The 14,137-nt window shown below is 33.1% G+C and overlaps 2 protein-coding genes across 2 annotated transcripts; one reads left to right on the forward strand and one right to left on the reverse strand.

Moving 5' to 3' along the window:
- Positions 1 to 1,138: 1,138 nt before the first annotated feature.
- LOC137824067 (Quinone reductase family protein) lies at positions 1,139 to 3,591 on the reverse strand. The gene is made up of 5 exons (XM_068629510.1): positions 3,316 to 3,591; positions 2,995 to 3,075; positions 2,774 to 2,867; positions 2,285 to 2,550; positions 1,139 to 1,651 (listed from the first exon to the last, which is right to left on the reverse strand). The coding sequence occupies exons 2-5, from the start codon at positions 3,018 to 3,020 to the stop codon at positions 1,426 to 1,428; spliced, it is 612 nt and encodes a 203-aa protein (XP_068485611.1). The 5' UTR covers positions 3,021 to 3,075; positions 3,316 to 3,591; the 3' UTR covers positions 1,139 to 1,425.
- A 2,950-nt stretch (positions 3,592 to 6,541) lies between these two features.
- LOC137824068 (ATP-dependent zinc metalloprotease FTSH 9, chloroplastic) lies at positions 6,542 to 13,630 on the forward strand. The gene is made up of 13 exons (XM_068629512.1): positions 6,542 to 7,622; positions 8,813 to 8,878; positions 8,995 to 9,135; positions 9,278 to 9,343; positions 9,693 to 9,878; positions 9,963 to 10,049; positions 10,144 to 10,257; positions 10,363 to 10,487; positions 10,581 to 10,689; positions 10,828 to 10,953; positions 12,154 to 12,477; positions 12,558 to 12,681; positions 13,106 to 13,630. The coding sequence occupies exons 1-13, from the start codon at positions 6,825 to 6,827 to the stop codon at positions 13,228 to 13,230; spliced, it is 2,391 nt and encodes a 796-aa protein (XP_068485613.1). The 5' UTR covers positions 6,542 to 6,824; the 3' UTR covers positions 13,231 to 13,630.
- The last annotated feature ends 507 nt before the right edge of the window (positions 13,631 to 14,137 follow it).

The following is a 14,137-nucleotide window of genomic DNA, read 5'->3' on the forward strand; positions in this document are numbered from 1 at the left end:
TGCTCTAACATAATTTGATTAACTACCATGTGATTGTCCATTTGAACAAGTTTATTCGATAAGATATGGTGTCCTACATTGAAAAGATGAAGTACTTAAATAATGAGGTTTTCCCACTTAACAAACTAATCTCTTAGGATTAATTCTCCTCTTATGCTTAAGTCCTAATAATTGGTGTTTTCATTAAGAGTTAGAGTATGGAAAAAGCTATCTCATGTATGAATTACTTATGTACTCCTTAAGCCTCAAAACTTTCTCACCCCCAAAAAATTAGTCTTTTTAGTTGACTTCTCCTTTCATACTTAGATCTAACATATAGTATAACTATCCATCTGATTAAATATCATTTGCAACTATGTTTAACCAAGAGCATAGCATAGGCATTGTTCTATAATCCCAAGTAGTTTGAGACTTCTGGCTTATTTAACCAAAGTTTTGATCAGTTTTTGATGATCAAAGTTTAGTTTTTGAGTAGTTTGGCTTAGAGTCAACAAGCATCTGATCTTCTGTTTAGCTTGAGGCTATGCGTGAACATCAAGCATTTCAGAATGAGTCTCAATTTATCCTTGTTTTACATGATAAAATTTGTTTATTATTTTGTTATATAGAAGGATTCTTATTCCGACACATAAACACTTATTATTTATGCTTTAGTTCACTTGTCATTTTCTTATGTCGTCTATTTTTGTAAACAAACCTTCGACTTTTGGTAGAAAAAAACCTTATCTTTCCTAACAAGACAAAGTGTTTCATTATCACCAATTTTTTTCCAACCACCACCTGAATGCTATTCTTTCTTAAAGCGAATCTAAGATGACTTTTTATTTTATGACTGTTAATCAAACAATGGTATGATAAACTATCCAGCACAACAAAAGAACAATGCATGATATTGTTTCTGTTATATGTTTCAAATAGATTAGGCTTCAATGTCCTAAAACTTTGATTAAGTGTGGAACAAAACAATATTTGCTAGTTATAGGCTCATTAAAATCACTTATATTACATAAAAATTGATCATCGATATCTGTTATAAAAATCAGTTATAATTCGTATCTACGCAGCTCAAGGAAAATGTGGCATCCTCTGTTTATGGCAGAATCAGGAAATGGAGTAACCTTGTACTGCATGAAAAAAATAAATATGAAATGTGATTTCTTTATTGATTAATCAGTAAGGTAATATTTTTTATGACTAGCCCAGTAACACAAATGTTTCCAAGTTTCTGAATTTGCACAATTTTCTTCTTTGAAAATGCTAAATATTTTGTTATTTCATTAGAATAGAAGATCTACATTCTTGCAGCCACATGGGCCTTCCTGTCTTGTCAATGAGTAAAAGTAACCTCGACCTCGTCCAATCAAATTCTAGATGATGTCGAACTTCACAGTTGAAAGTATGTTTTGCATTAGTGAGGCAGAGAGGTTAGCCTTTTAGCTTTTTTGTTACTTCAGCAAGGTATTTACCCTGGTAAAAGGCTTGTTGCAGTTCTAGTTCAGTGGGTTGACGAGATCCATCTCCTGCAAAAGTTCCAGCACCATATGGGGACCCTCCTTTCACTTCATCCATCTCAAACATGCCTTTTCCAAAAGTATATCCAAGAGGAACAAAAAGCATACCATGATGAGCTAATTGAGTTATTGTTGTCAATCTGCAACCTCGACAGAAACAAGAAATGAAGTACACTAAAATCAAGTGGCACAAAGGCTATAGACTTGTATAATCATGACAGAAATGATAAGATTTATTGATGCAGATAATTCATACCGGTGTTGAGGGAAGTTGTAGACAGTCATGTCAATTCCCAAGTAATATGATTCCTAGTTCTAATTCTAATGTTTGATCAATAGTTGTATAAAGGATGGAACCAATTCATTAACACGTATTAAGAAGTGGACTTTAAATCTAACTCAACCTCACAAAATCGACTTATAAGATGAGATATGCATCCATTTATAAACTATGAAATGTCATAATCTTTAGTCGATGTGAGAACTCCAACACACTCCCTCACGCCGAGGCTACCAAATCGTGTCGCTAGAATTGACTCTAACCTGACTCTAATACCATATTAAGAAGTGAACTTTAAGCCTAACTCAACCTCACAAAACCGGCTTATAAGGTGAGGTTTGCATCCACTTATAAACTGTGAAATGTCATAATCTCTGGTTGATGTGTGATATCCAACAAATGCTATTTTTTTAACAAGAAAAGAAGTTATTTTCTTTTCTATTTATGTGAGAACCAGATAAAGCATTTTAAGTATTGTGAAGGGGATACTTACGCTGACAGTTCTTGACCTCCACCATAAAAACCAGTACTCCAGAAGATTCCAGCAGGTTTGCCAGCCAGTGCTTGGGATGCCCATAGCCCAGTAGTAGCATCAAAGAAGGCCTTGAGCTGGCTAGGCATCATGCCAAAACGAGAAGGAAAACCAAATATCAAACCATCAGCCTCTACAAGTTGTTCTGGCCTTATATCTGGCACATCATTTGGTTTAGAAGGGGCTTTCAACTTCTGCAATATTAGATCAGAAAGCATCTCGGGTACCTGTTTTCAGACAACCAGAATCAAACTCAAAACTATGATTGAAAGGGTCCTAACTGAGAAAGCATCCAATTGAAAAGATTGGCCCTCGAAACTGCAATTGTTGCCCTCAAAACACACAAGGTATGCAGTTGTAATTGTAATGCAACCAAAACCACAATTTAGCACCAGAGGACCTATCATCCAAACTAAAAAATTGCACACTCTAACTGTTCGAAAGAATTACCTGCCAGAGTGTTGCTTCAACACCTTCAACTGCTGAAGCCCCTCTGAGAACTTCTCTTGCCATGGTGTCCACATGTCCATACAAGGAGTAATACCTGCAAAAATTGATGCACCAATTAGAGTTCATTAAACTCTAATTCAAGAGTATGGTTGATGAATGTTAGAGTTAGAATATGAATGATAAAAGAATTCAACTAAAGTAGCAGTTGAAAATATACTCACACAATGTAGACCTTAGTGACAGCCATTTTTTATTTGCTGACTCAAGTACTAATCACTTTTGCCTCACTGCTTATGGTTCCCCTGGATAATATAAAGCAATTAGGGTGGAAAGATGAACAGAAAATAAGGAAATTTTCAAGATTTCAGTTACAACTTATAGAATTGATCATCAACATTAAACAGTAAACAGTAAACAGAAAAATGAAAATTAAATGGTATACTTAATCTCTGGGATGTTAATTGTACAAGAACCTTCATGCATGAATGAATCTGATATATAAATTTACCCAGAAAGAACAAATGTAAAACAGCAGAGTTTACCTCCTATGAACACCCCAAGAATCTCCAGAGAACAAAAAATGAAAGGTTAGTGTTTGATGAGCTTTAGAGAAATGGATGTGATAAACGATGAAGAGATAAACACTAGCAAATTAGAGAAATTGAGCTCCAAAGTGTGATGATTTCAGCATAAAAAAGCAGAAAGATGAAGTCATCAATTATGAGACAACAAAGTGAGGCAATGATATGGTATGGACAGAAACCTTTGAACTTAATTGAGATGGATGGAGCACAGAGAAGGCGTGTACATAGAAATTTGTCATAGAAAAGGACTTAAACATAAATATAATACGCAACAAAAGGATTTTAAGAGGTATGTAATTTTTTCAAAATTAATCTAATCCATTATCCTTTATTATCATTATCGTACCATAGTAATTTAATTTTGTAATATCTATTAGAAAATTTAATAATTTTCAATATCATTTTTGTAAAATTATATATATTTTCAAAACTATATTATTTTAATATAATAAAAATGTGAATAGTTTTTTAATAACTAGTAAACGAATTTTCTTTCACAATTGTCTTTTCTAGCATAATTTCCTCGTACCCGTTGTTTGATTTTAATTAAAAGTAAAAGTGGATTTAATGAGATTTAGTATAAATATTTTAATATATAAGTGATTTACTTGTAAATAGAAAAGTTAACTATCCAAAAATCATTTAAGAAAAATCACTATTTTTTAAATATATATATATATATTTACATTTTCTCTAAATTTATGAAAGATTTGTTCATTCTTTTTGTAGATCATGATCCACTTTAAAGATTTTTGTGGAGAGTATCTCTATCCTATTAGAAATTGATTTTAAATAAGTTTTTCTTTGTTTTTCTTTTATTGTGTTGGTTTTGGAAAGAGTTGCATGCTTAAAGACTAGGGTGTTGGATGTGGTTATTCTAGAGCAAAGTCTATTAATTTAGGATCACAAGGATTAGTTTAGATTAAAATGTTTGAAATTGAATAGTAATGATGAATGATTATTTTAAAGTAATTTGAATTCAATATGGGTGTTGTTGAGATTTTGATATTGTGAATATATTTTTCATGATAATGAGGTATGAAGTTTTTTAAATTGATTTTTTTATATGATTTAAATGAGCATAGTTGGTTTCTCATAGTTATTTATGGATAAATTTATGAGTTAAATGTGACTAAATTGAAATTAGTAAAGTATAAAAGTGAACAACAAATTATAGTCACAATAATCATTTTGAGTTTGTCTAATTCGATAAAGTTTTGAAAATAAATTTAATTTTTTTTTTGCATGAAGTTGATTTTTTGGTATTTTTACTCAAACGAAAATAGAGTAGAAATTTAACATTTGTTCTCAACCTTATTTTTGTTCAATTGCTCAAGTGAAAATAAAACAAAAATTCATTTTGGCTCTATTTTTACTCAAGCAAATAATTTTGATAAATCGTAACAATCATTTTCCCGATTATCTAACATCAAGCTTATATCCAATTAAGATGATATCGATTATATTATCAATATAAACTGAACAATACAACAATAATTATTTTTAAATAAAAAATAATTATGTACTACTTTTAAATAAAAAATATTAAATAAGAGAATTGTTTTTATTTAATGAAGGATAAAATTATTTTATTAAAAAATAGAATATTGATATTGTGAATATATTTTTCATGATAATGAGGTATGAAGTTTTTTAAATTGATTTTTTTATATGATTTAAATGAGCATAGTTGGTTTCTCATAGTTATTTATGGATAAATTTATGAGTTAAATGTGACTAAATTGAAATTAGTAAAGTATAAAAGTGAACAACAAATTATAGTCACAATAATCATTTTGAGTTTGTCTAATTCGATAAAGTTTTGAAAATAAATTTAATTTTTTTTTGCATGAAGTTGATTTTTTGGTATTTTTACTCAAACGAAAATAGAGTAGAAATTTAACATTTGTTCTCAACCTTATTTTTGTTCAATCGCTCAAGTGAAAATAAAACAAAAATTCATTTTGGCTCTATTTTTACTCAAGCAAATAATTTTGATAAATCGTAAGAATCATTTTCCCGATTATCTAACATCAAGCTTATATCCAATTAAGATGATATCGATTATATTATCAATATAAACTGAACAATACAACAATAATTATTTTTAAATAAAAAATAATTATGTACTACTTTTAAATAAAAAATATTAAATAAGAGAATTGTTTTTATTTAATGAAGGATAAAATTATTTTATTAAAAAATAGAATAAAAATATTAATGATATGAAATAATAATAATTACTAAAACATAATACTAATTTTTGTTTGGTAGACAATAAAATAATAATAATAATAACTAAAACATAATACTAAGAAAGTCAAATTTTTAAAAGTAATATTTTTTATAAGAAAATAAATCACAGTCTTATTTTATTTAGAAAAAATTTAAACAGATTAAGGTGAATTGATAGATGCTTTAAAATCAAATCTATTCAATTTTAATCAAATTGAAAAAATAAAACCAATTTCTTTAAATACAATCCGTTCAGATTTTTCCTGTCAAATTCTTCTTTATTTATTTATTTATTCCTTTATCACTCAATCTTTAGGCCAATAAAAAAAAGGCACTTCGTTTCTTGTTTCATAATGTCTTTTTCGTAACATCATAATACGTAAAAAATTAATAAATTACAAAATTTCTTTATATCATGAATACTCTTATTTAAATTTTAAAATACATTTTTATTTATTTTAATACTAATAAACTACATACATTAAGCTAAAACATTGATGCATAATAATTTTAAAAACAAAATTAAAAATGTGATAGAGTACAAAAACAAAATGTCAACCAAAACGAAAACTAAAGAATAAAAATTATATAATGCCTTTCTTAGAAACATAACTTGACATTTGATGTAATTATTACTTAATGTATTCATAATTTTTATTAAAATATAATTTCTTAATTAATTTAAAAAAAATATTTATTATGACTCATTATTTTGTGGCTCTCTTACCCAATCTTTGGATGTGCCTCCAAACTTGTGTTCCAGATTGAAACACGACAACGCCGCATCATCATCCATGGTCCACCTATTTTTCATCACCCTACGCGTGTCAGTCTCACAACCCATCAAAATGCACCACTCTGTACCCTGCCGCAGCGGATATCTCCCCCACAAATCCATCACCACAAACCAACCAAACAATAAAATCTTCCGAAAACGCCAGTAGTTACTAATTTTCATAAAAGCAAACAAAGAAATCTGGACCGTTAAAATCTTCAACCCGTTGTCAATCGAACGGCCACCATGTCCTGTCGGATCACCTTGTCTCTTTCTCATTTCCTCTTCCTTCTCCCGCTACCATTGACACTCATCATCATCAGAAGGCAGAGGATTATCATCTCGGAGCCTCACCCATATAAATTGATGCAAGCGAACGTGAAGAACATATCCAAAGTTTCGATTTTAACGTCGTGGGTATCTCTATTTCTGTTTCTCTCGTTCTATTCGTATTCAAATGTCGGCGTTGGAGTATCTCTATCTCTCTCCCTTAACGTACACCAAAGTTTTCCTCAATTCGCATAACTGGCGCAAACCCTCCACGCCGTTCAGGCATAACACGTGTCGTTTTGTCCCCAATTCAGCTCCTGTTAGGGTTCCGGGGGTATGGAGGGATTCCGGGAGGTTCGATTTGTGGAGGATGCGGAAGGTTCACGGGGGCGCAGCCAGGGCGAGCGGTGGGCAAGAGGGGGATTCCGGCGAGAAGAGCGGGGATGGTCAGGGGGTGGATAAGGGTTCGACCGGGTCCGGTTCGAACCGAAGGAGGGAGAAGCAAGGGAAGGGTTGGTGGTGGTGGTTGGGTTCGAAGAGTGGGAAGTGGCGGTGGCAACCCATTGTGCAGGCTCAGGAAGTTGGAGTGTTGTTGTTGCAGTTGGGGATTGTGGTTTTCGTGATGCGGTTGCTCAGGCCAGGGATTCCCTTACCTGGCTCCGAACCGAGGGCTGCGACGTCGTTTGTGAGCGTGCCTTACAGCGACTTTTTGAGCAAGATTAATGGTGATCAGGTGCAGAAGGTGGAGGTTGACGGGGTCCACATCATGTTCAAGTTGAAGTCTGACGTGGATGGTTCCGAAGTTACTGCTGCTACTCCTTTGGAGTCAGAGTCATTGGTTAAGAGTGTTGCTCCTACGAAGAAGATTGTTTACACTACCACTAGGCCTAGTGATATAAGGACCCCTTATGAGAAGATGATGGAAAATGAGGTGGAGTTCGGTTCCCCGGATAAGAGGTCTGGTGGTTTATTCAACTCTGCTTTGGTAAGTATTTGGAACATGGTTTCCACACTTTTTTTCATTGTTATAGTTTTATGTCAATACAATTTGTTAAACCAGAATAGTTAGATTATCACCCACCAACGGCTCAATTTGCATGGAGTTTCTAGCTTAATCACTGCTATATAGCTGATATAAATAGTTGGAGGGAGAGTTTTGTCGCCCATAGTGGTTTTGTTTGGCTCGAGTGGTTGCTTTTAATGGATAGAACATATGATTTTACCCAAAAAAGAAAAAGAATAGTTAGATTAGTTCTAGCATTTTGTTGTGTTTATTTACAATTACTTATACACTATTTTAAAGCATAAGTTCTCTCATTTGATTTAAGGTTTTTATGACGCGTTAGTTTTGGATTAGTTTTGTTCATTGTATTATTAATTTATTATAACTATGTTGTGTGTTATATTTAGAATTTGCTGTATCACTGTATGCATTGTTTGTGTATCTGTTCTTTCTTCCACGACTGAATTTTGCTCAAGAATGCGAAGAGGTTGGCGGTTTGAAGTTTAATATATAAATTCCAAAATATTTGCTTGTGCAAAAAACCTTCAGATACCTGAAATATGGTTATTTCTCCAATTGCAATCATTATATCAAATGGCTGAAAACTGTGTGAATGCTCAAAGGCTGTAGGTTAGCAAGCACACATGCTAGACTATGAGATTTTGGTTCTCATGGACAGTGCTATGATATGGATTATGGTATATGATGTATCCAAGTCCCGTAGCTACTATCAATGGAGTATTTATAGGCAACATGTCTTATTTCTTCAATCAACTAAACTAACTAATATAGCTGGCTAAGAAACTAATGGATATATCTTCTGTGTCACTTATCTTATCTGTGACTAGTATAGTTGATAAAATTATCAAGCTCAAGAAACTATACTCTATACTGTTTATTTATGATTAAAAACTATAGATTTTGTACATTGAGAATTTGAAATAATAATTTTCAAGAACTGATTACTTCAGATGATAAATAGAAGATAATATTTTATTAGCTATTTGAGATAAATCTTCTTTCTTCCACATTTGTTGAATGTGGCATGTTTCCATTATAGTGTATTTAAGACATTAAACTTCCCATTTCATTCATTATAGTTGTCTTTGTCTGTGGTGGTTGACACTATATATTAATATAACATGCTGTTGACTTCATTCTGATATTTGCAGATAGCCTTGTTTTATTGTGCTCTGCTCGCAGGGCTGCTCCATCGATTCCCTATTAGTTTTTCTCAGGTGAGATGGAAGTCCTTCCCTCACTCATTTTTCTATTTTCACAGGCTTTGTTATCCAACTTCTGTTTTTTAAACATTTTAAAACTTCTTTTTGAGGAATTGAATTGCTATGTGCAGCATTCTGCTGGTCAGATTAGGAATCGTAAGTCAGGAACTTCTGCTGGTACAAAGTCATCTGAACAAGGTACAAGTGAAACAATCACATTCGCTGATGTTGCTGGTGTTGATGAGGCTAAGGAGGAGCTAGAAGAGATTGTGGTAGGCTGGACTTTCTTCATCTCATACCTAGCACTTACATTCTTTAGGGCATGTAGAAGTCTTTCTATTATACAACAAGCCTTTTTATGTTAATTTTTTTGAAGATATAGACAATTAGTTTATGCTGATGTTCACTTGCCAGGAATTTCTTCGCAATCCTGACAGATATATACGACTTGGAGCTCGTCCTCCTCGCGGTGTTCTCTTGGTGAGTCTAGCTAGGAATTTATGATAAGTAATACACAATGGCCTTTTGATCGGATGAAAGCACATGTTGGTCAGCCAGCAAACACTTTGTAACTGAGGATATTTGCTTGGGGAAAAGGGATCAAATATGAGAAATTTCTTTTGGGAATAGTTTCTGTTAATATCCAGTAAAATTTTCTACTGTTTTATATGCTGTGTGTTTTCTCTTATTTTCATGATCATTAACTTGCAAAATTGAGATAACTATTGTCTTAGATTGAATGGTACCTCATTGGATTATTCATAGCCAAGTTATTTTTCATTTTGTTATTGCTTCAATTTGACATGTAGGTTATTGTTTTATCTTACAGGTGGGTCTTCCTGGGACAGGTAAGACTTTACTAGCGAAGGCTGTGGCAGGGGAAGCTGATGTGCCATTTATTAGTTGTTCTGCTAGTGAGTTTGTAGAGTTATATGTTGGTATGGGTGCTTCCCGTGTGAGAGATCTCTTTGCAAGGGCAAAGAAAGAAGCACCATCCATAATATTTATTGACGAGGTGAAAATATATAATTTGTTATTCTGTTAGATGTTTTATTTAATTTTTACTATTCAAACATTAATCTTTAATTTTGTTATGCAGATAGATGCTGTGGCTAAAAGTCGTGATGGTAAATTTCGCATTGTCAGCAATGATGAACGAGAACAAACCTTGAACCAGCTGCTCACTGTAACCATTTTCTCATTTTCTTGTATTTCTTTTTTGTGTTGGGGCGAGGGATTGTATTACTGTAAGAGGCTAATATTTTTAAACTGAATTGCAGGAGATGGATGGTTTTGACAGCAATTCTGCAGTCATTGTTCTTGGAGCAACTAATCGTGCTGATGTCTTAGACCCTGCACTCCGAAGGCCCGGAAGATTTGATCGAGTAGTTACGGTCTGTATTCTAGTCAAATGCATAACCTCCTTTGATTTTTATACCGATTTCAAAAAGACCTTGACTTGGCATATTCTAAGCAAAAAATGTTCATTTTCTATGTAGGTGGAAACACCTGATAGGATTGGAAGAGAAGCTATCCTTAAAGTTCATGCTTCCAAGAAAGAACTTCCTTTAGCTAAGGATGTTGACCTTGGTGCCGTTGCTTGTATGACCACTGGTTTTACAGGGTAATTATTCTGTTTCATTCATACCTTTTTTATATCTTTTAAATATTTAGAAGACTGAAATTTTGATCTGACACACGGTAAACATAATTGAAGAGCGGATCTTGCAAACCTAGTAAATGAGGCTGCTTTATTGGCGGGAAGACAAAACAAAATTATTGTGGAGAAAATTGATTTCATTCATGCTGTTGAAAGATCAATAGCAGTAAGTTACAGTCTCTTGAAATCTTGATAGATAGACATTTTACTTTACAGCTGGGTCTGGCAGGATTTGGATGTCAATAGTTTTAGTTTTGTAAGTTTGACCTATGCTGGATTAATTGGACCAAGTAACTTGTTTCAGGGCATAGAGAAGAAGACTGCTAAGTTGAAAGGAAGTGAGAAGGCTGTAGTTGCACGACATGAAGTTGGTCATGCTGTAGTAGGTACTGCAGTTGCAAGCCTTCTTCCTGGACAGCCACGTGTTGAGGTAAACCACAGAAAATACACTTTTCTTGGTCATTTAAATATGCCAATGTCATTGCAAATTTGAATTATAATGGATCAGATAAAATCATTAAAAATCCAGTTAATTTAAGAAAAATCCAATCCAACCAATCCATTCACAGTTTTTTCATGGATGAATATCCAATCCATTCATACAAATACTATTTAAAAAAAATTAAAATATATTTTCTTAAAATTTTTAAAAATAAATTTTGTAAAACACATTTAAAAAAATATTTTTGAAAACTTTTTATAAAGGGTAAATTTGAGAAATATTTAATTATGAAAACATTGGTTGGATTGGATTAGTTTTTTTGTTAAGTATTGATAGAAAGATTCACTGGACTTTGAGAAATGAATGAATGAATCATTGATCGTCCATAGAATTAAATGGATGTTTTAACTGTGGATATAGACTAATAGATGAATGATGGATAAATGGATTGCTTTACCACTCCTACAAATAATGTAAGGCAAGTGATTCATCAAAGGTTCTGTTTCATCTCGTATAATTAATTAGTGTTCTATGGGTGTGCCTATAGCCACTTCCATTAGGTCCCTCTACTCTAACAGGGTTTTTATCCTCAAAATACTGTCTAATACTTATTCTTATTTCTTGTATAACTTGTAATATTTTATATTTATGTTAATTCCCTATTATTAACAATGATGATTTGTTAATTTAAAAACCATTTAATTTTTTTAAACTCCTAATTACCCTCACTGATATGCTTTCTCTTAGTTTCCATTTTTCCCTTTACTATATAACTCATACTAAATTTATGTTTTCAATAACAAAACCTGAAGATTCATTCATGAAGGATAGCTCTCCCTCCGCAAGATTTCTTTAAAGATATAGTTATTGCATATACTTTTAAAGTGTGGTGTGTGACTCTATTGGTTGATGTCAAAATTTATAATTGCACTAAATTCTAAGTATTAAAGAAAAGTTGGTTAATCATACTGGTTAGGTAATTGGATTTTTAGTTGTCTAGACAAGCAAACTATAGAAAACATGTGAAATGAACCCAACCCTCCTTCGTTTTATTTGGAATTGATTACTTGCCCAAAATTTCCCTTTGGATGTTTGGCCTAATTTTGTATTGAAAATTATGTTTGTTTTTTGTTTATTAAGAAAATCTATAAGGGCATTCATGCCTTACTATCTTGTGTATGTTATCAGAAACTAAGCATATTGCCTAGATCAGGAGGGGCTTTGGGATTCACTTACATTCCTCCAACAAATGAGGACAGATACTTGCTTTTCATTGATGAGTTGCGCGGCCGTTTGGTTACCTTACTCGGAGGACGCGCTGCAGAAGAAGTTGTTTATTCAGGTCGAGTGTCAACAGGTGCACTCGATGACATACGGCGAGCAACTGATATGGCATACAAAGCTATTGCTGAATATGGTCTTAATCAGACAATAGGTCCTGTGTCAATTGCCACCCTTTCTAATGGTGGAATGGATGAATCTGGCGGAGCAGTTCCTTGGGGAAGGGATCAGGTTCTCTATTTCATTAACTTATTTCTTCTTCCCATTCAATTTTTACTATATGCTTATTTTGATTTGATCTAAACAAACAGGGACACCTTGTTGATCTTGTTCAAAGAGAGGTGAAAGCATTGCTGCAGTCTGCGTTGGAAGTATCACTTTCCATTGTGCGAGCTAATCCTACTGTTTTGGAGGGTCTAGGTGCTCATTTAGAAGGTAACTCTACGGGTCGTATTTTATATTTGGTGATTGGTGGAATGCTTTGTTTGGGATTGTCAAAAAACTAAAATTGAATAACTTACAATTTGTTAACCTAATTAAATGGATATTATATATGTTTAGGTTTGGGTTTAACTATAAAATAGAAAGTCCTATCTGTAGTATGTTCATACCTGTATACTGTTATGTCACCAATGGAAATTGTATGGGTGAATTAGACGACAGTTTTTGGTTTTGATCTTTACTCCATACTGAATGTTACACTTGAATATAATACGATGATCATGCTAAGGGACCAGTGAAATTGGGATGTGAAACATCTTGTGCATCCGTTAACTATGTATAGATAGAGATGACTATGAACCTTTGTGGTTTCGCTTAGCTGTGGTGTTCTAAAATAGTGGTGATGGTGAATCTTCAGAAAAAGAGAAAGTAGAGGGTGAAGAGTTACAGAAGTGGTTAAGATTGGTGGTTGCACCGGCAGAGCTTGCAATCTTCATAGAAGGCAAGCAAGGGTCTCTCCTCCCAATGCAGACAGGTTCATGAACAGTTGAGAATTGTCTATTTGCGAGCAATGTTGATGAAAGTTAAGGTATGTTTTTGACGTTGTTTGGCTAAAGCCAGTGCAGTAATATCTGAAACAGAATGAGTTCATCCCTACAACACTGTATATTCCTGTAAGGTGTATCTTGGCATCATTTTTAACACAGCCAGCCAGTTATTTAACTCATAATTCACTCATCTAAAGCCACAGGGGAAAAGAAGGAAGATGAAGGAATACATAGTAGTGCCTCTCACCAACTACATATACTGACTGGTAATTGAATTTGTTGTATATTGAATATTATTTCAGTCATGATGTGGCTGTTTGAAAATGTAATTTGGTATATAGTTTATACATTAATGATTCTGTGAAATGAAATATACACGGTTCTGGTTCTGGTTCTGCTCTATGTTACGCCCAAATATTTTATCCAAACTGTAACATGGCTAGTTATGTTATGAAGTCCATTCTGAAATTCCCTAAAGCAGAGTCATCTTTGTTTTGAACTGAGTAAAATCTTTTTGGGAATAAAGAATGATTTCCCCTCTCTTTTGTAAGGAAAGACTTAACAAGGTAGAAAGAATATTTGTAGTCATTTGTTGCTGGTTTGAATGATTGAATTGAATTTGTATTCATATAGCACGAGACCAAAGAGACCAACGATGTCCAGTGTTCTATGAATGAAACTTTTTTGTACTTTTTTTTTATCAGAGAAAGAGCAAGATCATGCTAACTTCCATTGACCTGTGTGGCCAATTTTCTTTGGAAAATAATGATGTCATATGCTATCATTGTAAATCATGATCTCATTTTGTAGTGGTGAGAATCTTGAAGAAGATAACAGGAAGTGGAGAAACAGTGGTGGTGGGTGAGTTTGAACAGTTTCACTAGAATTGGAAGTTTTACACT

This window comes from Phaseolus vulgaris, chromosome 8 (assembly GCF_051622355.1).
Source record: "Phaseolus vulgaris cultivar YP4 chromosome 8, ASM5162235v1, whole genome shotgun sequence".
NCBI classification, from domain to species: domain Eukaryota; kingdom Viridiplantae; phylum Streptophyta; class Magnoliopsida; order Fabales; family Fabaceae; genus Phaseolus; species Phaseolus vulgaris.